Source organism: Rhyacophila brunnea, unplaced genomic scaffold (genome assembly GCF_057557595.1).
Source record: "Rhyacophila brunnea isolate RB1 unplaced genomic scaffold, BYU_Rbru_1.0 scaffold_9, whole genome shotgun sequence".
NCBI lineage: Eukaryota > Metazoa > Arthropoda > Insecta > Trichoptera > Rhyacophilidae > Rhyacophila > Rhyacophila brunnea.
In genome coordinates this window covers 5,625,978-5,652,663 of record NW_028233361.1, presented here as the reverse complement: position 1 = coordinate 5,652,663, position 26,686 = coordinate 5,625,978, and the positions used below count along the sequence as shown (strand labels likewise).

Below are 26,686 nucleotides of genomic sequence, written 5' to 3'. Positions count from 1 at the left end.
CTGCCTTTCAGGCATACCTATATTATTATAATTAATACTATAAATTAATTATATTAAAATTATTAATAAACTAATAATGTTACATACAAAAAATACTAAATTATGTCGATCGATCTTTGTACTTGAAAAACAATGTTGATAATTGTGACACGTTTTTGTGAAATGCTAGTTTCTAGACAGTTTCAATTTTGAAAAAATCTAGCATTTTATTCTGCCATCTAGCTTATTTTCTTACCCTGTCTGGCATATTTTTGTCAATGGGCAGTTGGCAACACTGTTGCGTAGTGAGCAGTTATTATTTTAATTATATATCACATAAATAATATTAGAAAGTAACTTTGTATGCACTTTTCATGACTACATACCTATCGTCAGTATTTATATTATATTTGAAAAGCCTAAATTCATTTGTATTGTTCAATATTACAAGATCAACCCTCGTAATCTGACCTAGTAATTTACCTCTCGTAGTGGCTTCTCATTAGGGGGCTCGATTTCCGTTGGCAACGTAAAAATACATTAATTTTATTGTATCTATGTGATTCTGTGATTATGAAACGTGTAAGTATAAAAAAAGATATCTCGGTTCTTGTCGATTTACAGAAAGCCAGCAGCAAACAAATTTTGAAAATAGCCGATAATATACTGGATTATTTGTTAGGTTAGGTTTTCATTCTTGAATTCATGAATTTTACCAAAATCAGCTATGAAAATTGAATTAATGTTCATATTGAATCTAATAAAGGAGACCGTATAGTATATGGTCATCTCTTTCCGATAAGAAAGCTCACGGCGAATTGTGCCACGGTGAATTTTTAACGTACAATAATTTACATGTAATAAATGAGATGATACATAATTGCTCCACAGGATTTTTTTTTACTATTTTTCCGTGAAACAAACATGGTAGACAAATTGCTTTTCCTAAAATATAAGGCCCACCGGGATAGACCCACCAATACAGACGGGACACCGGTGTCGCGCTCGATATAATATAGGAGACCATTATATTCGAATAAAGGGGCCTTTGTTTTATGTTTATGAACGCCCCAGAGCTAATTGCCCATTTCAGACGGGATATCGGTGTCGCGCTCGATATAATATAGGAGGCCTTTGTATTCGAATAAAGGGGCGTTTGTATTATGTTTATGAAGCTAATGAAGTTTATAGAGCTAATGAGTTAACGCATAATTTCGCGTTATAAATTAGAACATAAAATTGGCTGCGGTAATAAAAACAAGTGTATCGGCGGCTTGAGAATGTAGCGGCCAACGGAAAAGTGTACCGGACACGTGTTGACTCATTGGCCCGTTTTAGACGGGACACCGGTGTCGCACTCGATATAATATAGGAGGCCTTTGTATTCGAATAAAGGGGTTTTGCTATTATGTTTATGAACGCCCTGGAGCTAATGAGTCAACGCGTGACCAGTACACTTTTCCGTCGGTTGCTACATTCTCAAGCCGCCGATACACTTGTTTTTATTACCGCAGCCAGTTTCATGTTCTAATTTATAACGCGAAATTATGCGTTGACTAATTAGCTCTGGGGCGTTCATAAACACAATACAAATGCCCCTTTATTCGAATACAAAGGCCTCCTTTATTATATCGAGCGCGACACCGGTGTCCCGTCTGAAATGGGCCATTAGCTTTGGGGCGTTCATAAACATAATACAAAGGCCCCTTTATTCGAATACAAAGGCCTCCTACATTATATCGAGAGCGACACCGGAGTCCCATCTGAAACGGGCGTTACTTCTATAATATTTGCAGAAATGCTTTATTTATTATGCTAAATGCATGAATTTTGCCAAAATCGGCAATGAAAATTAGCGCGGTTCCCGCATGGCTTCCTAGAAGTAAGCCGACTTGTAGGTACCTACCGATATCTCTTGAAAATAATCAATCAGTGACTCAATTAAAAGTTCAAAGTTCATGAATCATGATATTGATGACATTTCAATATTGTACCTATAATATTGCATACGTTTAGTCGAAATCTAATAAAATAATGTACACTGAAAAGGTACTAACTGGCCTACCTAATATTATATTGTAGATACTACACATACATACACATACTACATAATTATTATGTTATTAGACCCATGATAATAATATGTCCCAAACCGCTAGGATAAGATGATGACAGTATACCTACGTATTGATAATAATAATTATAATTTCCGTCACAAACATTACAAAATCAACAAATGACTTCGTGATTAGCAAAGAGCTTGACGAAACCCTTTTCTGTAGTCCTTATAATGGTAGGTATAGTTAAAATCTATTCATATTGTAAACCTGTTCATGGAACATTACATAAATGATAGATCAGTGGTCGTCAAACCATCGCTCGCACATGATATATTTTGATTGATACATATCACTCATATCAGTTACAATCATGCAATGTTACCAGTGACGTCCCTGGATAAAATGCCGCCCCATTTTTTATACAGTATTTTTCATCATCCTTTACTGCTCCAATATCTAAGAAATGTGTTTTATGAATACATTACTAACAAATCCACTAAATATAATTTAAATGCCATCTCTACTTCAATAAACAATATTGCGAGTCCACGGATTCAGATACATTAAAAAATACACCTGACATATTTCAAAACTCGCAAGCGTCTGGAAAACATATTCAGATAAATTAATTACGTAAGTACCTACCTATAATTCAAATATAATTCGCAAATCTGCACGTGTCATTGCTGGTCACAAAGGAGGTTACGTACAAGGATAACGGAAGTAAGCTAGACATCGCAAACCCGACAAAAAAATACAGTCCTGTTAAACATTTTAATTATGTTAGGTAATTGATACATTTTTTTCCAACCAGTGAGGTGAATTTTTTAATGGAAAGATATTTCCGTTATTACTAAGTTTAGGTACCTGTTTCTATATATAATTAATGAGTCTTCTCGATTTGCCGCCCTTCGAGTAACTGCCGCCCCCAAGCGACGCTCAATCAGCCTACCCCCACGAGACGTCACTGCATATTACTATGAGGTTTCGATAGTTTTGGCACGAAATTATTAAGTATAGTACGAGCAGGAGGGCGCGCAGCGAGAGAAGGCGATATAATGTTGGTAATACAGTTAACTACCTTACCTAATTCCTGGGCACTAAAAAGAAGAAATAGCATCTGCACATGTTCAAGGTTAAATTGTATAAGAATATATGCAATGATGAGGCGCATTTTCCATCGGTTTTGATTTATATGATAAATAATAATATGGTCGCACCTTTTTTATGTACCTACTTATATTAGTTCTAAGTACCACAATGGTTGGCCATTAGACGTTGGACAAAACTTTGACATTATAGAGCTGAATGTGCGGAAGTCACTTTTTTATCATTTTTTAGTAAAGTATGCAGATTTAATTGTGTATTCACGTTCTCTTAAGGGCCCACATGCTCAGCGTAGATCAAAATGGAGCATTTATGGTATTTTCAGAGCATAACCCTGAACATTCCTTAAACGTTGTAGATAATCTATTTATATAATCTTGAAGCCTTATTTCCTTTATATTTATTTTAAGCATTTGATGACTGCATAAAGTATTTTTATTATATAAAATAGTATTCGTCCATTTAATGTTATATTTATTGTTATTTTCGTAATAATAATAGTATATTCATTGACATGTTTTCTTTTTCAAGTACATGCGGAACGTTTTTTAGTCATCTTTACACGATTTAAGAATATATTCCTCCGACGCCATCACAAAACAAATTGACGTGCTCACACCTCGACTATCTGTCTCCAATTGGCGACGACTGCGAAATTTCGTTCCACCTACTGTTGAAAATTATTTGCCGTTTCACTTATGTATGCTCTTAAGTGGTTCGCACGTTTATTGAGCTTGGAAACCACTGTGATAGATTGTAGTGTAAGTAGGACATTATTATATAGGTACTTAACCATACGAGTAGGTTATAACGTTGTAAGTGGTAAATTGCACAATTCTGATAAACGATAATACCATGCATTCATTGATGGCGATGAAAATTATTAAATTTCACCAACGTTGTCAAGCGTAAAGCCCCTATTACACATTACACCACCATTCGATTGCATATTATGATGTCTATCGATTATCTATTAAAAATAGCATGCTCGCCATTAACCTTGTACTGAATTTCCTATTACAATAATTATTTCACCGTGACTTTGCCTATGTAAAGTAACTACCTATATCTATATATAAGTAGGTGGGAACTTATTGAGTTTATTTACCGGGTAAATGACCGGTTACACCTGTTTTTTTCTGTATATAATAAACAACTTGTAAATACCTATGTCACGTGCTGCTTTCATTATAAAATTAATATTATATAACATAACAACATTACGCCAATAAACTCTCAAAACCAGTGTTTCCCAACCGTCGGTCCGCCAATAGTATTGTCGTCCATTTTAAATGCATAATATGCCAAAAAAATCCAGGCAAATCGTCGTTCAAAAAAAAAAGTATACAATGCGAGAAGATTTTTTCGGCTATCAGTAATAAAAAACTAAATATAGAAACCGAATGAGTGTCAATGCAACGCTTCGTCACTCTGAAACATACTGAAGCTAACAACACTATTCTAGCAAAGATGCAGCAGCAGATTTTGCACTATTATTAACAATTTATTTACAGCTGATCAGTTTCAGATTAAGGCGAAGTATTTACCTATGGGTCTATTCTATACTTATCGACCGCTAAAGCGATAAAGTGATAAATAGTATCAAACTTAGGGTAGGTGTGTATCAAAGTATTAGCACTTATTGTAACAATTACAATAAAAACCAATTTATTATAATTGTTACAATAAGTGCTAATATTTTGATACAAACCTACCATAAGTTTGATAATATTTATCATTTTATCACTTTAGCGGTCGATAAGTGTAGAATAGCAATAGACCCACAGTCCATCTAGCGGAAAATACAAAGCTCGCAGTTTGAGACATTTTTTTGATAATTTATAATTTCAACTGTAATAATTAATAAATATGTAGGTATTTGAAAACATTAAAAATAAAAATGTTACAGCTAAACTTAAAAAAATGATTTAAGTAAATAAAAAGGTTTCAAGTTATACACATTTATATTTTTTATAAAAGTCGATGTTACTTATTTAAAATAAATATTAAAACTATGAATTGGTCCAAAATCTCTTCATGACATTATAGAAAACTTGATAAACTAAATTGTAATAATAAAATATTACCTTAAAATAATATGGGATCCTTTAACAAATTCACATTTTAAAATTGTAAGTTTATCTTTGACTTAAAATTAAAACATTAAAAATAAAAAATATTTGTATTTTTAATGTTTTCAGATACCTTCATATTTATTAAATAAATACATTTGAAATTGTAAAGTATCAAAAAAATGTTACAAATTGCAAGCCTCGTATTTTTCTGCTAGGTGCCTCTGTTAGGTAAAGACTTCGCTTTAACAATAGAATTTTCATGGTAAGAATAATCAACAAAATACTATATAAATAATAGTTTTCATTTTAAGTAAGGCTTTGACGCCAATTTGGTTGTTATCGAAAGATCTGTATGTGTTTTGGGTGATTTGGGACAATCCTATCGGATGACGGTTGAATCAAGACCAATGACATTAATATGGACGAATCATCTGGAAATGAAAAAGACACTCACTTTATTGTCGGGTCTGCCGAATGGCATAATCTGTTCTAACGCCATTACAATAAAGGTGATATTGCTATAAATTCCTGATGCTTTTAGTTGGTTCTGCAGAATGGTTCGGTTCGAACGGATTCGCTCAAATTAACATTTGCATTAGAAACACTGCTCTAACGCTATTACAATAAAGGTCATATTGCTATAAATTCCCGATGCGTGATATCGCATAATGGAAATTGCGTGACGTCTACCTATACATGCGAATGCGCGAAATTACTTGCTAGCTACTGTATTGAGTGCGTCGTCCATTGACTCTGTTAGTCAGTACGTATTATAATATGACGTACGATTACGTACCTACGTGTATATACGCAATGGGTTGTCCCACGATTTTCAGTATTATTAACCCCCAGCCCTCTACCCCATCGATGCAATTTGTCCCAAAATAATATATTATCGCCTCTCTAAATTACATCACAATGTTTAGCTGCCCCCCCGTTCATTAAAATTGATCGATCCCTTTTCATTTCCCGATCATTTTTCCATTTTCAGAGCCATTTTTCGGGTGGCTCTGGTGGTGCAGTGCGTAATGCGTTGGTCTTCCACCCGAGAGTACTGGATTAGATTCCCGATGAGGACACAATGTTTATGTGTTTTTCTTAACGCCTGGGTGTTTGTGATTGTTCAAAATTAGTACAACCATCTTGTACGAGAAAGCAAATGGTTATTAACAATTCTAAAACAAAAACCCTTCATCTCCACTTAATCACAAATATCATAATCATACTAATCACATCACTTTAAATCGGACTCCCATTAGAGCAGGGGGGCGAAAGAGGCACACGAGGATTTCGCCCGCGTATAAGCTTTTCGTACAGTTGTACATCTTATAGATGGTAGTATGACAGCCGTGAATTATCAAAAAATCGTTCGTCCATCTCTAATTACGCCCATCTCTATGAATTGCTAATACGATGCTCAGATTAGTGCATAGAGCGGGGGAGGAGGCTCGCTAATGAGTACCCGGCTTTAGATTTAATGCTATACGCTGAATGCGAATAATTTTGCAAGCTAGACAAATTGGGGGGCGCCAATTTAAAAATGCTACATCTAGCAAAAAAATATCCAATTGGCAAAGCTAGTAAACTAGTATTGAATTGAGAATCTTTAAAAAAATCCTTCGTGAAGGTTATGATTACTTATTTGGAATTAACACCACGGAATGTCGTCTTACGATTTTAGTAGGTATGTACCTACGTTAATATCAATAAAAAATAATGTACATGATTAAATAAAAACTAATAACTAATAACTAATAACCTTTTATTCATAGATATTAATACATATATGTAGGTATTATGAATTGTTGTAGACACTAATACATTTTTACATTTATACATCATAATATATTTTGTGTATATTATCTTGTTACATACTTAATAAAATATGATTCATCTTTGTAAGATGATTTTTTTTTATAATAGTGCATAATATGCGTCCCCTACATATTTACTATAATGGTTTGGCTTATGCAATATTTAATTGAATTTTAAAAACTCACCAACACCATCTGCAATTTCTGTATCAACCCCGGGAAGAAGTAGATAAGTCTTGTTTTTAGATTAGGTAATACGTATAACTTCTAAATTAAATAAGTTAATTAATTATTTAAGAAAAATAGGTAAAATTAAATTGATTTATAAAACTATACCATTTTATTTGTTTCAATAATTAAATAAACAGTTTATTGCATAATTTAATAAAGATAATAACGTTTCGTTGACAGGTTGCTTCTCACGTAGTTACCAACTTCTTCCCGGTTAAAATATAAGTTTGTATCCTTATGCCATGCTTAAATTTTACGATAATTATCATAATAATCTAACGAGGTTGCCAGTGTGAACCCGGCATTAGTTCAATGAAAGGAAAATTAGTATGTCTGGTTAGTGTCCACTATTTATGTCAGGTCTTCTCAGCCTACCTCCACCAATCGCCACTGGAAGGTAACCCACTTCCTTTATTTTACAACGTTTTTATTAGCTCGTATTCGTTTGTCCGGTGGTTGTTTGTCCAGTACAAATCTTGCAATCGATTTTTAACTAACTTCCCAACTAGCGAGACATTTGAAACTTTTAGAATATATCAGAACACGATGCCAATGCATTATTTTAATACTTTTAGCCATCTTTAAGCAGAATTGAATTCATTTTCAGTTAATTCTGTTTTGTATGGAAAGTTATTTCAGAAAAATCCGTAAAAAGTTAAAGATTATTATTGGTTGCTAAGTGGGTGGTCCTAGCAAATAAATTATGAATATATACGTGCGTTACTATGGAAATCAAAGTGAAATATCAAAATGACATTTCAGTATTCTATATTTGTTTGTTTGTTTTTTATTTACTTCATATCAAGTACACGTTTGAGCATATTGAGCATACTAATTCAACAGAAAATTTAAAAACGTTGTAAATAACAAGTTCTTTTTATCTTGTAATTTTTTGTGTTCACTTGTTCCGATCATGATTTCGGTTACAAAATAATCAAAGGATTCAAACGCTTCCAGGGTTCGGTTCTGGTTCCATTTCTAGTTCTTTTGGTACCTAACAATTTATACGATTTTCCATTTTAAAGAATAAAGTTTCCCACGTATGTAATAATGATATGCCAATAACCATTATTCGCAAAATGTTCATTTACGCTTGGATTACACCACTGAGTTTTGTGTCTCAAACAATATATTATTTCGCTCTTTAAATTGATCCCGCAATACTTCCTTTGTTTCAGATTGTCAATCGTCCACGCAACAACGATAACAATAATACTTATGGCGACCACATTTTCCGATATGCACTCAACGCCATTGCGTCACTACAATAGAAAATAACTGAACGAGAAAAAGAAGACAGTAATACGGCTCGCGGTCGTGGATCAGTGGCGGAACGAAACACGACTATTAGATTGTCTCTCAGCAAGAAACCATCAACAATTTTGAAGAGGGATTCGTGAAGCAATCATCATCATGGATTTGGAATTCAATGACTTGACGTACACCGTCACCAATAGAACTATCAAAGGAAAAGGTATGCATATTGTACATATTATTTACATATTGTAACATTATAATAATATACTTAAGGTTCATATCATTCAACCTGAATCAAACAAATCAAACTAAACCATAGACAATATACGTACAAATTCTATGAGTAGAAAATACACCGGAAATGGTTTGAGATTTGATGTTTGGTTCAGTGTATCATTGAAAATCAAACCGTTCTCGGACCATCAGAGATGGTTTGACATGAAACGTCAAACCAATTCGAACGGTTCATAGACTAATGACGATCTGTCAAACGTCAGAAAAGTCTTTCCGTGGATATTCCACCAAACGGTCCCAAATTCAACAAATCCAACGGTGCGATTTGATTTATTCAATTCAGGTTGAATGATACGAACCTTTAATAGTTATTATTATCTTCACACTGAATCTATCCACTGATGGATGAAGGCCTCTCTAAACTGACTCTACTTCCTTAGGTCCTGTGCGTTGCGTTGCCACGTACTTATACGATATAAATCATTTCATCAATCCAGCGGCCTCTAGGTCTACTTTGCGGACGTTTTGTACCTCTTGGTATAATAATATAATAGTATCTGGTGTAATACACTAAAATAATATAATAGTATTTCTCCGAAATTCTCCATATTATATACTCGGAATAAGCATGAATAATTCAGGACTTGAAATGGACAGTAGCGTATCGGAACTCCGCTCCGGTTCGTGAGATTCTTGAGAAGATCATTTCGTGTCGTGAAAAAAAATGCGCTCCGCATCGTGAATTTATACAAAAATTAGTAATAAAAGCCATTTCTAACACATTCTGAGTATGTTATTATTATTACCAAATTACCTAATTAAACTATCATAAATAATATAATATTTATAAGAACAAAACAGTAACTTCATGTTGGCTATATAATAAAAACCATACACTGTACGTGAGTGCGCGATAGATAAATGAGGGAAAGCGAATACTTACTACATTTTTTGATAGTACAGTCTGCGGGACTGACAGACGTTGACGCTGCGCAGTAGAACCATGGTGGTAAACATGTTGGAATAAAACGAACTAGGTACATCGCGCAGAGCATTTTGACGTTTACTTATTTTCACAACCAGTGAAATAGCACCATACAATGACAATAACGCATCTCGCTTACGCTTGAAGAATTAGATTGGTGATAAAGTCAGTACTTTTACGTGTACACAGTTATTATCGCGATAGTTTAATTTACACACTATGTGTGACAGTACATCCATTCACGTGTACAAGCGCTATTATATGGTAATTCTGTACTAAAAATTTTCAATTTTTTATACTTAAACACAAGTTTGGTTTGTTATAAGTTATAACCCTTTAACGATAAACGTTATCAAAATAATTACAAGATTAAAAGAACTTTTTATATACCACGTTTTTAAATTTTCTGTTGAATTGAAACTTGACAATTCTATGTATTAATAAAATCTTTTTATTGTACTTGATAGAAATACTGAATAAATATAGAATACTTACTGAAATGTCATTTTGACAATTCATATTGATTTCCATAGTAACGCACGTATATATTAATAATTTAGTTGCTACGACCCCCTTAGCAACCAACAATAATAACTGTCCTTACAAAACAGAATTAACTGAAAATGAATTCAATTCTACTTAAAGATGGCTAAAAGTATTAAAAGGATGTATTGTCGTCGTGTTCTGATATATTCTAAAAGTTTCAAATGTCTAGCTAATCGGGAAGTTAGTTAAAAATCTTCAATCGTCCAATACAAATCTTGGACAAACAAGAAAAAAAATGTACCGGACACACAAGAATACGAGCTAATAAAAACGTGGTTAAATACCACATAATAATCATTTTTGTTTATTTTTTTACCGTGAACAAAAGTACAAAATCACCGTAAAAGACTTATAAAGGAGTTATGATTAATTTTTCTTATCTACATCTGTGTAGCGGCCGCCATCTCGAATTAAAGACGTCACACAGGCCATCTGTCATGATTTTAAGCAAAACACAAATGATAAACCATGATTGTAGAGTATTGTTGTCAACCGTATTATAATTATAGTATTTGTACTATAAATTTCGTCTGCGTACTATGTACGATATAAAACAGGTATAGTACGCCCAAATACCATAAGTAATTTTGAATATCGGAAAAAAATACGTAAAAAGTACTAAATTTTCGATATTTCCGTACTATAAATTGGTGCAAAGTACTATAATTTCGCAATATAAGATAATTTGGAGAACATGGGAAAAAATGCCCGTAAAACGTAAAAATAATATTTGACTTTGGTTTAAAATGAAATTTCTCGAATTCGTCGGTTAGCGTTTTTTATGGGAAGAGGCAATGACATTATTAATGGACAACGCACTCAGTACAGTAGCTAGCAAGTAAATTCGCGCATAGCGACATTCGCACATGTATAGGTAGACGTCACGCAATTTCCATTATGCGATATCACGCATCGGGAATTTATAGCAATATCACCTTTATTGTAATGGCGTTAGAAAAGTGTTTTAGTGTCAATGTTCATTTGAGCGAACCCGTTCGAACCGAACCATTCGGCAGACCCGACAAAAAGCATCGGGAATTTATAGCAATGCCACCGTTATTGTAAATGGCGTTAGAACAGATTATGCCATTCGGCAGACCCGACAGAAAAGTGAGTATCATTTTTTTCCAGATGCTTCTTCCATATTAATGTCATTGGGAAGAGGTACCTAAATAAAAAGGGGTTTTGGAATTTCTCAAATTTTCCGTATTTTTTGTGAGAAGCAAATATCCTATACATTTTCAACATAATGACAACGCGTACTACTTATAATTTTTGTCGAAATACTATAATTTCTTGGATCGCGTACTATATTTCGGTCGTAAAAAGATGGCAACACATTGAGTATACAAGGAATTTGTTTTAGGTAGCCATTCAATTTCTCTATTCAAAAACCCACGGGATAACAAAATAATATTATGCTTAGTCTATATTGCATTTTACGAGATTTATTTTATGTGGTCAAAGAAATGATTGAATCATTCCACAGAACGGATTTAGAATGATAAATAATGTATCAGTGATAAATGAGAATATTAATTAGTATGATGTTAACTTGATTAAATTAATTACTACAATTTATACATAATTGGTGTAGTATTATCTATTATCTCATTTCACAAAGCCGCCGGATCTACAATTACCGTGTACCTATCTATTTGTACAGCTTATTTTAATACTATGTACTTAATTCAGTTGTGATATTAGTTTAGTGATATCTACGATTTTATTTAAAGATATTTTATAATATGTTTCAACAGCTGTTTTGTATGACTGTATGTATGTCGTTCAGTATCTAGGTAGGTAATCCAAATCTTATCATTTCGTTTGGACATATTGTAGCACATGTTTCATTGTATATCGATAGCGCAATTATCTCTTTTTGATAGTAACAATAACGATAAAATGTATTCATATATTCTATAACAGAGCTTCCCAAATGGCGTACCGTGAAAGATTGGAAAGCACATTGACATAACAGATAAATAAATAGAATTCCGATAGGCTATATTCTAATGCAGGAAGTTGCTGAAGTAAACAATAAAGTAGGTTTGAAAATAAATGTAACAAACACGAAAGTCATGCACAAAGCTACATCTATCCGGGACAACAAGTAGTGTATAGATGGATGTATATTTGTTGAAATTGTTGAAGAGTTATGGTTTGTGGCCGCCTGAATAATGTCTTCAAAAGTGACCTTCCACTTATTCTATAACAGAGCTTCCCAAATGGCGTACCGTGAAAGATTGGAAAGCACATTGACATAACAGATAAATAAATAGAATTCCGATAGGCTATATTCTAATGCAGGAAGTTGCTGAAGTAAACAATAAAGTAGGTTTGAAAATAAATGTAACAAACACGAAAGTCATGCACAAAGCTACATCTATCCGGGACAACAAGTAGTGTATAGATGGATGTATATTTGTTGAAATTGTTAAAGAGTTATGGTTTGTGGCCGCCTGAATAATGTCTTCAAAAGTGACCTTCCACTGTGCCTAAAGCGCAAAGTGTTCAACCAGTGTGTGCTTCCCGTAATCACATATGCGTGTGAAACATGGACCCTAAGTAAAAGAGAGATCCAGAAAGGTAGAGTAGCACAACGTGGTATGGAGAGGTGGATGCTGGGCATAACGCGAAAGGACAAAAAGAGGAAAGAGTGGATAAGGAGACAGACAAGGGTTTGCGATGTAATAGGTTTGCAAAAAACCTCAAATGAAAATGGGCTGGACACATAGCTCGAAGAAGGGACGATCATTAGACAAATTTAGTCATCCAGTGGTATCCAAGAGGTATAAAACGTCAGCAAGGTAGACCTAGAGGCCGCTGGATCGATGAAATGATAAAATTCTGCGGAGGTACGTGGCAACGCAACGCGCATGACTGAGGAAAGTGGAATAAGCTTGGAGAGGCCTTCATCCTGAAGTGTATAGATTCAGGCTGATGATGATGATAATATTCTAAGACACTACATTTTGTCGCAGGGTTTTGAATGTGTGAGTGTCCTACGAAAATGAAACACGCATTATGGACGTGCAATAGTGTGAGTTGCAACTTTCAATACACCAATGAGCGTCAAAATACATAAACCGAGAGCAATTGTCAATATTCGACGTATGATGACGTATTCTTGACACGTGTTTAAGGCCATTGGACCCGTTTTTTCCTGTCTTCTCAGAATCGTGGAAATGGCAAGGACGTTTAACACGAATTGACACATAATAAACACTTTATTTATTTAAAATCTAATAAATAATATTCAAATAACACTTTTTGTGTCATTAAAATTTTCTGATTCGCTTTACTTTTTAAAATAAATGACAAATAGTCGGTCCTGTTTTCGAAATTGGCCAAAACGACTGTCACGCCACAGTGAATTTTTGAACTTAATAATAGTTTTGCAGGTATATATTGTATGAAAGAAATGGGTAAAACAATACATTTCATTGATTAATTCACGTACTTTTTTTAATTTCAGAAAAATAAAGATTTTAAAGCCATTTTAGTTTGAGTATACATCAGCCAATTTTGAATGATTTTTTCTCACAAAATAATATATACTGCACAATAAAAATATTTTTTTTATTATAATATAACATTTCCGTAATACTATAAATAATAATTAACAATGAAAAAATAAATAAAACCCTATAAATTCGGTACAATTAGTGACGCTATATTACCAAAACACGTCGTACGTTTTCATGTATTTATCCTATTTTCAGACAATTTAGATATATAATTATTTTGCAAAATGAACAAAAAGAGACCATTTGATCGATTAATCCATATAGTTTTTCTAATTTCTCATTTCTAACTTTAGTAGGCTTCTAAATTTCAACGGGTGAGGACGTCTTTTTTTTCCAAATTTTTATCCGTCGCGAACAGTATTTTAACTCATAGAAAAATGACCTTTACTCGCATTGCAGTAACAATCAAATTGGCAAGACCACATGACGTAGACCAGGTGTTATAATTTGTGTTGACAAATCAAACATCATAAAATACCAGTGAATGTCAAACTGAGAAAAATGTAGTTATATTATATTATTTATTATCTTGTAATACAAATGGTTGCAGCATGTGAGATATTGTAAGATAATTGAATCTTATAACCACGATGGCTACAAAGAAGTCCTAAAGGTATTCGTTCGGTGCAACATTTATAAAAAAAAATATTTTGGACTTGAGCAGTTTAGATAAAATATAGGTGGACTTTAATTATTTTGATAAATACCTACTTGGTTGGGCTTTAAACGATTTGAAAAACTTTGCATGTACTTAATACAGTTTTTATGTACCTGGGTCGCCATGTTTTGTTATTTTCAAAGGGACGTATCCAGGAGTATGTTTATTGGCATTATCAATAGAAACAAAATAATATTATTTTTCAAGGTCTATTTATTATCGATCTTAAGTGGTTTATGTCACAAATAGTAAATTTGTAGAAAATTTAAAGTAAAATACGTTTTCGAATGCTGTCATAGTAATGGCCACTGAAACATGTGTCATAATTTTCCTAATCGTCAAAATAATAATAAAATAAGTGTTTTGGGGCAGAAAATCACGTATATGTTTTATGATGTATGTATTTTTCAGATGGTTTGTGGTAAAATCTTTTTTTTTCATACTGCCACAATTCAACTATTCATAATTAATTGTTTGTTAAATTTTTCATTGTGCACTTTGACTTAATAGGTAGGTGATAAAGTTTTTACCTTACTTTATTGTATTAATTTATTGTTAAGTGAGAATTAGCTGCTTTCGTTGTCAGTGTGTATTTGATGAGTGCGCATAGTGCCTGACGATGTCGAAAGGCGAAACCAGGATCGCATAAAACGACTCAAATGAAATAGTACAAAACTTAAATCCATTAGAATTTAATATATTTAATGCCGAGTTGAATTGAATGGAATCACCTTAGGCATTTATTAGTAATTATTTAACACAAGTAAAAAATATATTGAGGTAAGAACCTAGTTCATTGAATAATAAAAACAATATTACTCTTTACATCACAACTGACAAGATTTATATGAATTGTATATTGCCTGAACTCATTGATCCTAGACTAACACGGTCGATGGATATAAGAAACCCTCAATATCATAATTATATTAGATGCTATCAATAGAAAAGAAAAAAAAATAAAAAATAATAATTTATAATAGTTATTCTAATACATTACATACCGTTAAGCCTGTACACTAATTAAAGAACCAATTATTAATTTTCTATACACACTAATGTTCCGAAATCCTCCGCGGCGACCAAAACGTACTGCCGTCAAATACACGTTATTATAATAATGGTTTCTTAAATCTTGATTGTTGCGTAATAAATTTAAAAAAAATTGTACCTCGACAAATATTCATTGAATTGCTTTCTTTTATGAGTCATGTTTTTATAATTCAATAAAAACGCAATAATAACAGAAATCTTTTATGCATCTTGTGAATGTTTTAAACTTATAATTTGTAATGTGAGCTCATGAAAAAATGAATAACTTTTGTATTCATACACACCGATATATATAAATAATATACCAATTTGAAACACCTCAGAAACATACATAAGTATTAGATTTTTTTTTGAAAAATATTTGAATTTGAACCCACAATATGATAGGTTCAAGAAAAGGTGTCACTTCACAAATTCAGCATATCAATAATATGAGGTTCTTATTTGGAGGTCTACTATTTTTATTCTTATAATTTATTCTACCTACCACAAAAATGTTTATAAAATTTGTTAGGAAAAAAAATATTATTAATTCAACACTTTTAAAACCTCTGATTTCGTATCTACTCCCAGAGACGCCGAGCGAAGCGTTTTTGTTTTTTTATGCGCGCTCCGCGTATTGCTATTTTGTTGTGGCGCTTACTTCAAATTTGATTCTTACGAATGAACCCATAGGCCTTAAGTTTATCCCGTATTCTTCCACACTCGAGATCGGTTGCCTGCTTATCCACACCCGTATTTCAGTTCCCATTATTTCTGATTTCTGAGTTACCTGTTGGACTACTCAATGTCGCGCGATTCGTTACATTTGTTTCCATGCCATTTGACGGTATCACGTCGACATTTCCAAAATAAATGAAGTAGCGGATAAGGTGTATTACTAAAAAAATGTCAATATGCGTCAATGTGTAATTTTCCCGTTTTTATTATATATATTTTCATGTACCTACCTAATAACAAAGAATTTAATTTCGTCATTTTTTGAGATTTCAGACATACTAGGTATACTTATGTAAATCTATGAATTTAAAACAAACTGATTGGTACGGTGGTTTTCTGCCGAGTGCAGTGTTCTGCGACAAAGGTTATAATTTTGAAATGTGACGTGACGAACAAACGATTGAGAAGCACTGGTATACCTATATTAAATGAGTCAAATTAATGTGCTTATTGTAAATATGTTAACAACCAGGCCTGCGACCAGATGCCACACACTACAAGGTCAACACTGGTTTCTTGATAGCTACTGTGAGCGAAACATAACGACTGATTGCAGTTAATTAGTTTTTGGTGTCAGTTTTCAATGTAAACTTAACATAAAATAGCAAGAATGCAGTAAAAGCGATTAACAAGTTTATAGGTATTTAAAACATTGACAATGGATGGATCATCATCATTAGGATTACAACCCAATGTCTTGGTGACGGTATTCATACATACTTACTGGGTTTTAGTCGTTTCCAGTATGTCTGCCGCAAGATGTCTTCTACATTGTAATTGTAACAATAAGTTCTAATCATGGCCCCCAAAAAGGGGGGGCTGACAGGGCTCTAGCCTAAGGGTCCGGGCTCAGAAGGGGCCCGGCGTGGTGGGTCAACCAGATAAGTGAGATAAACACATATCACAAATTGACCCTAATAGTAAAAAAAGTCGCCTGCGGCGCTAATTTACTTCAAGTGTTAATGCTGATTATGTTTTTAAAGCATGTAGTTATGCCATTGCAATGTTTGATGTGTGTCGATTCAATAATTCAAGTGGATGTATTAAAAAATATTAAAAATCGCTAAAAATATACTAAATACTCTTAATTTTACCTCGAACACCATTTGGACAAAGTTACTGTAGAGCGCCATAATGCCTATAATCTTAGTAATAGGTAGGGGGCTTACTAAAGATCCTGGCCTGGGGGCCCGCTTCAAGGTGTGGGGGCCATGGTTCTAATACTTCGATACAAACAATTAAAAACTACCCTCGATAGCTACCGATAGCGGCCTATTTATAGCAGTCTTGTGTATATAATAGATGCGCACTAAACTCTTTTCTGGTGTACTTTTAATTAAACGTATTTAATTAAATTTAACCAAATTTTGCAGGGGCACGACAATTAATATTTGACTCTAGTGGTCTACAAGACGGTTTCTAACGTATAAATCATGGCCCCCACAAGGGGAGGCTGATAGGAATATAGCCTAGGGGCCCGGGATTAGGGGGGGCCCAACGTGGCGGGTCAACCAGTTAAGTGAGACAAACACCACAAGGTTGCTCTTACAGTAAAAAAAAGTCACCTGCGGCGCTATTTCACAAATAGAATTTTATTTTATAATTATTTTTAGTGTGTTTCCTGACTAATAAAAGTATGGCGAAGGGTCGTATGTTACTTGGCAAAAGCACTCAAAAGGGGTCGCGATCATTGCTTCATTTTTGTGTTAAACTTTTCGCGCCTCCCTTTGCAACACTCCGCGCCTCCCAGTTTGGAAATCGCTGGTATAAGGGCAATGCAATCACCAATACTTTAGCTTTATAAGAAACAAATACTTGCTAATTGACAATGCCCGTCAGGAAGAAGTCAGTTGTTTATAATACAATCTTTTTATTTTGGTGTCGTCTTCTGTAGAAGGTTGGCAACTAATTTACGATATTCTCTATACTATATCTCCCTATTCTGGGCCAGTCTTATCAATAATATCATAAACGGCTTACATTGAGCTATTTACAGATGTTGCATAGACAATAAATTCTTCTTCTTCTGCATTTAACCTTTACCTGCATTATAAATAAAAGTAAATCATATTTCTCATTCGCGATAATTATCACAATTTGTTTGACCAAAAATTATTTTAATCGAAAGTTAATGAGGTTGCCAGTAACTTGTTGCCAATGTGGACACGGCTTTAGAGAATTGATAAATACTTCATGTCTCACTATAATATATCAACAAATTACTGTTATTCAAGGATAGTGTTTTATACATAAATAGATAAGGATTATGTAAATACTATTTTACAAATAATACAAAAGTTATTGGCCAATTAGCTATAAAAACGTGCGACGTTTAATACTAATTGCTGCCATAGCTTTACAAATAATAAATAGCGATCATTAGAAATAGTGTGCGGTATAATTTTATTAATATGTGGTAGTGGTATTGACATAGGTAACTGACTATTTTATTATAACATTTTTCTTAGCTCGTATTCTTATTTGTCCGGTGGTTTTTTATCCAGTACAAATCTTGCAATCGATTTATAACCAACTTCCCGAATACCTAGACATTTGAAACTTTTAGAATATATCAGAACACGATGCCAATGCATTTCTTAATACTTTTAGCCATCTTTAAGTAGAATTGAATTCATTTTTAGTTAATTCTGTTTTATATGAAAAGTTATTTCGATACCATTATTGGTTGCTAGGGGGTCTTAGCAACTAAATTATTAAATAATATATACGTATGTTACTATGGAAATCAATATGGAATGACAAGTTGTACTATTTTTTGGTCTGCTTTTCTTTTCTTTTTTTAATGTGTTTCTTCACTTTAGTTTTCCTCTTTTCAGCTTGAGACGATTTCACTGCTTTTTTTCGAGCCTTTCTGCTTTCTGGAGACTCGTCTCTGGGACGACCGCCAGCTTTACCTGGATTTCCTGAAAAACAAACATCATAAAATACATTTGTGGTTGTCAGTGGATTCGCAATTATAGTATTATTGATTGAATATTCATTTCACCACGTTTTTATTAGCTCGTATTCTTGTTTGTCGAGAACAAATTTTTTCTTGTTTGTCTAATACAAATCTTGCAATCGATTTTTAACTAACTTTCCGAATAGCTAGACATTTGAAACTTTTAGAATATATCAGAACACGATGAAAATGCATTCTTTTAATACTTTTAGCCATCTTTAAACAGAATTGAATTCATTTTCAGTTAATTCTGTTTTGAATGAAAAGTTATTTCGGAAGAAATCCGTAATCCAATCCACTATTATTCGTTGCTAAGGGGGTGGTCCTAGCAACTAACTTATTAATATATACGTGCGTTACTACGGAAATCAAAATGATATTTCAGTATTCTATATTTGTTTGTTTGTTGCAAAATACCAAAAAAATTAATTGTTGACAATTGCCTTATTTGTCCTAAATTATTAATACATAGAATTGTCAAGTTTATATGATTCAACAGAAAATTAATTTAAAAACGTGGTATATAAAAAGCTCTTTTTATCTTGTAATTATTTTACGTAACGTCAATAAGTAACAATATCGATAAATGGTATCGTATAGTATAGTATCTGACATCTGTATCCAGGGAACACAGAATTAATGGGAACTGAAATACCTAACGGGTGTGGAGTAACAGCCAACCGATCTTAAGTGTGGAAGAATATGGGATAAACTTAAACACAAAGAATACGTCATTATAAGCTTCGTTCTGACAACTGCTCTCGGTTTATACAGTGACGCTCATTCAATATTAGTGTATTTGAAAGTCGCAACACACACTATTTGTCACCGGTCTATTTCTTTATGTTCTGTTGGTTAATGCTCTGTTTATTCATGGAACCACCCGGAACTACCCCTATGTGAGCAAATGTTGTGCTATTTTCTAATGAAACATCAAATTGGTATCGTGGAAGTTTCAAAGTTTAGTCTTAATATTCCATAAAAGTGGAATAATATTATATAGGTATCTGTTAAAAATTATTTTGTAAATAAGTTAATTGCGATTAGGTTTTCTCAGATTTAAGCATTATAAAAATGTATCATAATTAAGTCGACAGAGAAAATACATTTAAAAAAATCTGAGGACACCCAAGTTATTTTGCTGAACCAATAACCAATCCATCACATCACATGGCTGTGGGTAGGCCTGATCACTTCGATATAACTGCATAATATTATGTTATTGTAGTGCATTTGAATTTCTTTGAAGCAGATTGACTAACTAACTCCACATTCAATTTTGTAAGATAAAAAATAAATTGGTAAAACGCCAAATGACAAATTATCATAAGATTCATAAGTAGACAGAGAACCTACATTAAAAAAATCAGGGCACTGGGTTGTTTCGATAGGTTTTTAAATTCGATGAAATAAAAATACGTTTTAAGATTGATGATACTCAGTACTCACTGACATTTAGACATATAATAAAGTTTATATGTCAGAATTTTCTAAATTTATTTATTTCTTTTTTTAAATCTTCCATAAAATGTGTGGATAATATGCAAGTGACAGTATTTGTAATTTTTATTTGTTTTTTTTAATCTTGTATAAAACGATTATCTATTAAAATAATGTTTTTTAATTTCAAATGGTTACATATAATTAATATATATCCGAAAATATTAGTACTTACAAATCAAAATTATATTTATGTGTTTGATAATGTGAACGTCTATAGGGATATCAGATTACTGAAGTATTTATTTTATTATATTAAAGAAAATATGTACGTATAAATATAAATCAACGCGAAAATGTTGCAACCAGTAGAAGTTTCCATAGATAAATGATAATATTATAATAAAGCCTAGAAAGATAGTAAAAGTACATAAAGAATAGCTGTGGAATAAAGTACTTATAAATAAATCAGAAAATAAGAATAGAAAAAGAATATTAACGGATAAGTTTATTATATATTTTACGGAGATTTTTATACAATATAATAATAATATCATCAGCATCATCGTCATCATCATCAGCCTGAATCTATCCACTGCTGGATGAAGGCCTCTTCAAGCTGCTTCCACTTCTCTCGGTCCTGTGCGTTGCGTTGCCACGTACTTCCGCAGAACTTTATCATTTCATCGATCCAGCGGCCTCTAGGTCTACCTTGCGGACGTGTTGTACCTCTTGGATACCGCTGGATGACTAAATTCGTCCAACAATTGTCTCTTCTTCTAGCAACCTTCAGGAAATGAAAACTTAAAAATAATAATATAGGTACATTATCTTAAATATGATTTTGTCGATGATGATGATAATATATATCGGTGATATTGTTGATGTATGTTATATTATTTTTTATATTTCCGTAACTATCAATTTTATTGATATTCGATACGAAAAGTCAAGGATATCCAGTGAATCGAACACCAATAACGTTTCCGCGTTCTAAAAGTTTTAGAAATTGAGTTCGGGGCTATGAAATCGTCGAAATTAATAATATGCTGGGATATAATATGTAAATGACTTCCATATGTAAAGTGGCGTCCTTCTCTTCCTCGTCTTGACCTGCTGAGGAAGATCGTGATCACTCAGGATTTGGTACTGTGATAATCATGGCACTCACATCCTGAACCGGGCCCCTCTACCTATCTCTAAGGATAAAAGCAGTGTGATGCTCTACAGTAACGTTTTCCAAATGGTGTACGCGGTAAAATTAATGTGTATATTTAGTATTTTTTGTTGTATATTTTAATACATCCATTCAAATTAATGAGTTGTCGAGTGTCGATACATAGGTAATTTAAAAAAAATATCGTACAACCATATAATTTTAAGTAATAACATTATTGAAGGAAAATAGCGCCTTTTTTACTAATAAAACGAAATTGGGTTGTGTGTTTATCTCACTTATCTGGTCGACTGGCCTCGCCGGGCCCTCTTGAGCCCGGGTTCCCAGACTAGAGCCCTTTCAGCACCCCTCCTTGTGCGGGGCATGGTGATAATATAGATATTAAAGGTTTATGAAAATACATAATATTGAAAAACGTCAGAAACATACCCTCTGAAGAAAAAGTTGAATCTAATGGAATTCGGACTTATTTGTAAGAAACCTACTCTCAAAAGTTATATTATGATTCGCGTTACTTCCTTTATTTGCTGCCCCTTAGAATATGCCGCCATCACCGGACGGACTTCACTGGCATATTATAATTATTACGTTCTTGTGTAATATTTAAATTTATCTTTGCATTCCTGTGATATGTTCATGCATTTTTAATTAAACATATATAATAGGTATTAATTATGTAATTAAAATAAAACACAATATAAATTGTACTAATAATTGTGTTTTATATTAATTGATACAGTTCATTAAACCAAGAATTTACAGTTAATCCCATAAAACAAATTAAAGATGAAGATAATAGTACCTATAGTGTTTCAGTTTAAAAATAGACGTAAATCTATTAGCTTAGGGCAGGGATGGCGAACCTATGGCACGCGAATGTTTCATTTTGAAGAGAAAACAAATTACTATTTTATATATATTGAAAGTGTTTTTTTATAAGGATTTTTTACAAATAGTATAATAAGTATATAATATTCAAAAAATAATGACGATATTGCCATGCGCATTTTTTTCGGTTTTTCATATTATATTTACCAATCGATGCGCAAACGGAAACGACGAAATTCATGCAATAACGACAAATCGCTTTGTATAAAATATAGCAGGCAAATCCTTTTCAAGAATAATCATTAGTTACATAAATTAATTATCGGCAGTCATTCAAATATAATAACTGCTTGTTATTTTGCCTCAAACATAATCTTTAAAAATGGAAAACCATTCAGTGATGGAGAATATAAAATGAAAAAGAGTGGTTTAAATGCTTCTACGATCTCTTTGAGAAACTTGAAAACAAGGGAAAAAATATCGAAAGAATAAAAGATATGGATTCAACTAGAAATACGACGAAACATAGAATATGAAGAACTCAATTGCAATTTTTAAACCTCTTTTACGCCATGAAAAACTGCTTGGCACGTCAGACAGCCGAAAAATATTATTTGGGAAATTTTGGCACGCGTAATTAAAAAGGTTCACCAACCCTGGCCTAGGGCTTAAGCCACGAGTCACTTGGCACTAGATTTCATTCTGTGTAGTGTGCTTACTAAAGATAAAAAAGGTAACTTTTTTTTAACCATACTAGGTATCATGTTGTTATAGCCCCGCAGCATTGAGCTTATCATGTATTAATAGGCGTGCATAACGAATGGCTAGAAATCATAGACTATAGATACATCTAGATGCCACCCGTTGCATTGCTAAATGAAGCTGCGTGCCATGCGTTTGGTTTGTGGGCGAGCGAACGCATTCGTCTACAAATGTTCGAGACCATAGACCATTTCGGTAGTGCTCGCCCAAAGTGCTCGCACTAGACGCTCAGAACTAAAATATAATTTTCTATTTTTTTTACGTTATATAGTATTTTTAAGCGGTCAAAATGCAACCATTAGGTAAAGATATCCATAATTTAAGTTATTTTAAAGAAACACTAGGTCACTGATATTAAAATATATAATAATATACAAATAAATTATCACGAACATGTATCAACTTACCTATGAAACGTAATAAAAGCAAGAGCTTATCAGTACGGCTACCATATTTTAATACAACACACAGAACCATCTTTCCTACTTAATTAACTAAAAGTATTTACCACTGACTTTATGTTTAACACAAAAAATAGCAATTTAGCAACACGAGCTACGACGCTACGTGAAGCGATTCACCACGATTTGTCGGCGATACTTTTGGAAACTAACTTAAACATAATGTAGACCTTTTGTCTAGTAGTGTCGCAGAGATTATAAGGGTGCCGAATACTTTCTCACTCGCATTCATGCATCGTTTTTGTTCAGGCCTTCTAGAAATGCATTTGATAAAGATTTGTTTTATCGCACCATTGTTCTTATCAATCTAATGGACTAGAATACAATGTATCTTTATCGCTCATTGTTTCAAACTTCTTTCTAATGGATATTGTCATTTGAGAATGCCATACTTATGTAATATCAATGTTTGTTTTATAGTACCTATACTTATCAAAAAAGCTTTTCAATTCAGTTTAAATTCAACCTTAAAGAAGGACGCATCAACTATATTCAATCACTGTAGCAATCAGACTGTTATCAAGTTATTGTCTAAAATCTATATATTATATAGATTTTAGACAATAACTTGATAACAGTCATTATATTATAGTAATTACCTTCTAATAAAATCAGTTTAAACATAAAAGGTGTTTATATGAAAATTATCCCTCCGTTCCAAACAATGTAATGTTAAAACAGACATGAAACAATAAACAACCATAAAACAGTCCTCTGTTTACTAATCAAAAAATATGTATCCATATAAAAAAAAAGTGAGCTTAGTAGTTGGACGTAATACCAAATCAAAATATAATAATTAAAATAATGAAGAACTACATACGGTTTTGAAAGTCAATGTTATTAAATCTTATTAGTTGCAGGTAGCAGGGCGAGTTTTCTCACAAAGATAGATAAATGTAGATAAATATTATTGGCAAATACATGTTTTTTTAATTGCAGGTCATTCATAACAATAATTGAACGTTCTGCGTGTCTATTTGTTTTGCGTAATAATTGTTGTCTTCCACGATACAAGCCAAAACAATCAAAACATATTTCTTATAATAACAATGATTATATAATTGTAATACTACACGACCTTAGATTTTTTTAAAAAATGTATAATTAAATGACGTAGTACAAACTTACGTCTAGTTCTAGTACCTACAGAAAGGTTGAAATAAAAAAAAACAATGACCTATAATGGTATATTTTTTTAAAAATACATTAGCCTGGCAAGGTCAAGACTTAAGTTCTTAAGTAAGTGATTCCCAATATTCTTTTAATTAGAGGAATTCACTATTATTATTGTTATTAATCTCGAGTAGGTACTTGGGTGTGATTTTGGTTCGACGGCTTTTTACGTTTGGCTAATAAATTGCGTATAATATCAACAGTATGATAATTTCATTCAAATTTATTATTATTTACATTACATGTAGTGAACTTTACAAATTACAATTTCAAGACGTTCGCAACATGGCATCAAAACAAATAAATATATGCAGTACTAGATAATCAATAAATACCAAAATTATAAAGTACCTACATGGAAATACGCCGAATGAGCTAGGAAGTTGAACATAGTTATTACCCGCCCAATTGGCATTATTAATGGCAGGTTAGTTCTGTAGATTCGGAGAACAAACAACTAATGTTCTCGATTTCTAAGATAGTTATTAAGTACTGATGGGTATGGGTTTACGTAGGGTGTTGATTTATACTGTTCACTTATTAAAAACACTGATTCAGGGACATTAAGTATATTTCGCTTGACAAGTAACAATAATTAATTACTAACAACATTTGTAAACGCACGCTTTGGCGCGAAAAAGGTAGCAAATTGTATTTTTAAAGGCGACGTTTATGGCTCAAGGGTAGGTTACCGACTGACCGTACCTACACTCGATCCATCGTCCGCCCAGAAACAGATAACGGTAACTTTCTTTTTGTTTGTTTCGCTGTGAATCCTGGTCTAGCCTTGACTCATTTACAGTTACAATAATATTATCATTATATTCCCAACTCTATCGATTGGAAGATTTTTAATGGGGGATTTAGGCATTATGATATTTGGTATCAGTACATACAGGTTAATACTGCATAGAACGGCAGAGTTCTCATTTAGACTCCGTGTAAGTCCGATGGGACCCCGGAACGAGCATTTAAAAATATACATAATAATATGAAAATGAAACAGTACAGTATACAAGTAGTGGTTATTGTCATCTTCAAAGTACTATCATTGTCACTTTAATGTGTGTATATTGGTCACTGAGCATTTCCTTTGCTGGAAGCAGGCATTAAACTAATTTTGTAACCGAATTTCCCAGAAAAAGCGTTACAAAAAAATACACTTGTGACAAATTAATTCCTTGAATGGCCGCGTAGTGTCGCTCGTATTTTTGTTTGAATATGACTGAATGGCGGACAACTTGACGTCGAACATCAGGGCGCCGCTACAGATAAATAAATGAAATTCACTTGAACCAGCAAGTAGACAAGCGAGTCTAATCTAAGTATCAATCAAGGTACCTGTAAAATAAAGCGAGGTTTATAACTGCTGTTAAAAAGACACGTTGATCGTTCCCTTTCACTTTTCAATATTGATCTGAACCAAAGCGATATTGTATTTAAGATGTTTGAACGATTGCCACAATATGTATATTTTACAAATTTATAGTCTAATCATGTTTGTACACGTGTTGGAACTTCGGGGTATGGAGCTGGATATTGGTTGGAATCACAGACTATAGATACATGTTGGATTGTATTCTTCAGCCTCCTAATTGACAAAAAAGTACCCTAACGATCCGTGGGAGCGG

General features: G+C 32.9%; 1 protein-coding gene across 7 annotated transcripts in view; it reads left to right on the top strand.

Annotated features, from left to right (window-relative positions):
* Positions 1-26,686, top strand: part of LOC147063196 (ATP-binding cassette subfamily G member 4) — an 87,678-nt gene that overhangs the window by 22,765 nt on the left and 38,227 nt on the right. For all 7 annotated transcript variants that reach the window (XM_085959459.1, XM_085959462.1, XM_085959458.1 and 4 more), the window contains exon 3: positions 8,445-8,740. In XM_085959459.1, the coding sequence (XP_085815585.1) occupies positions 8,680-8,740 (61 nt within the window). In that variant the 5' untranslated portion in view covers positions 8,445-8,679. The remainder of the gene's footprint in view (positions 1-8,444; positions 8,741-26,686) is intronic.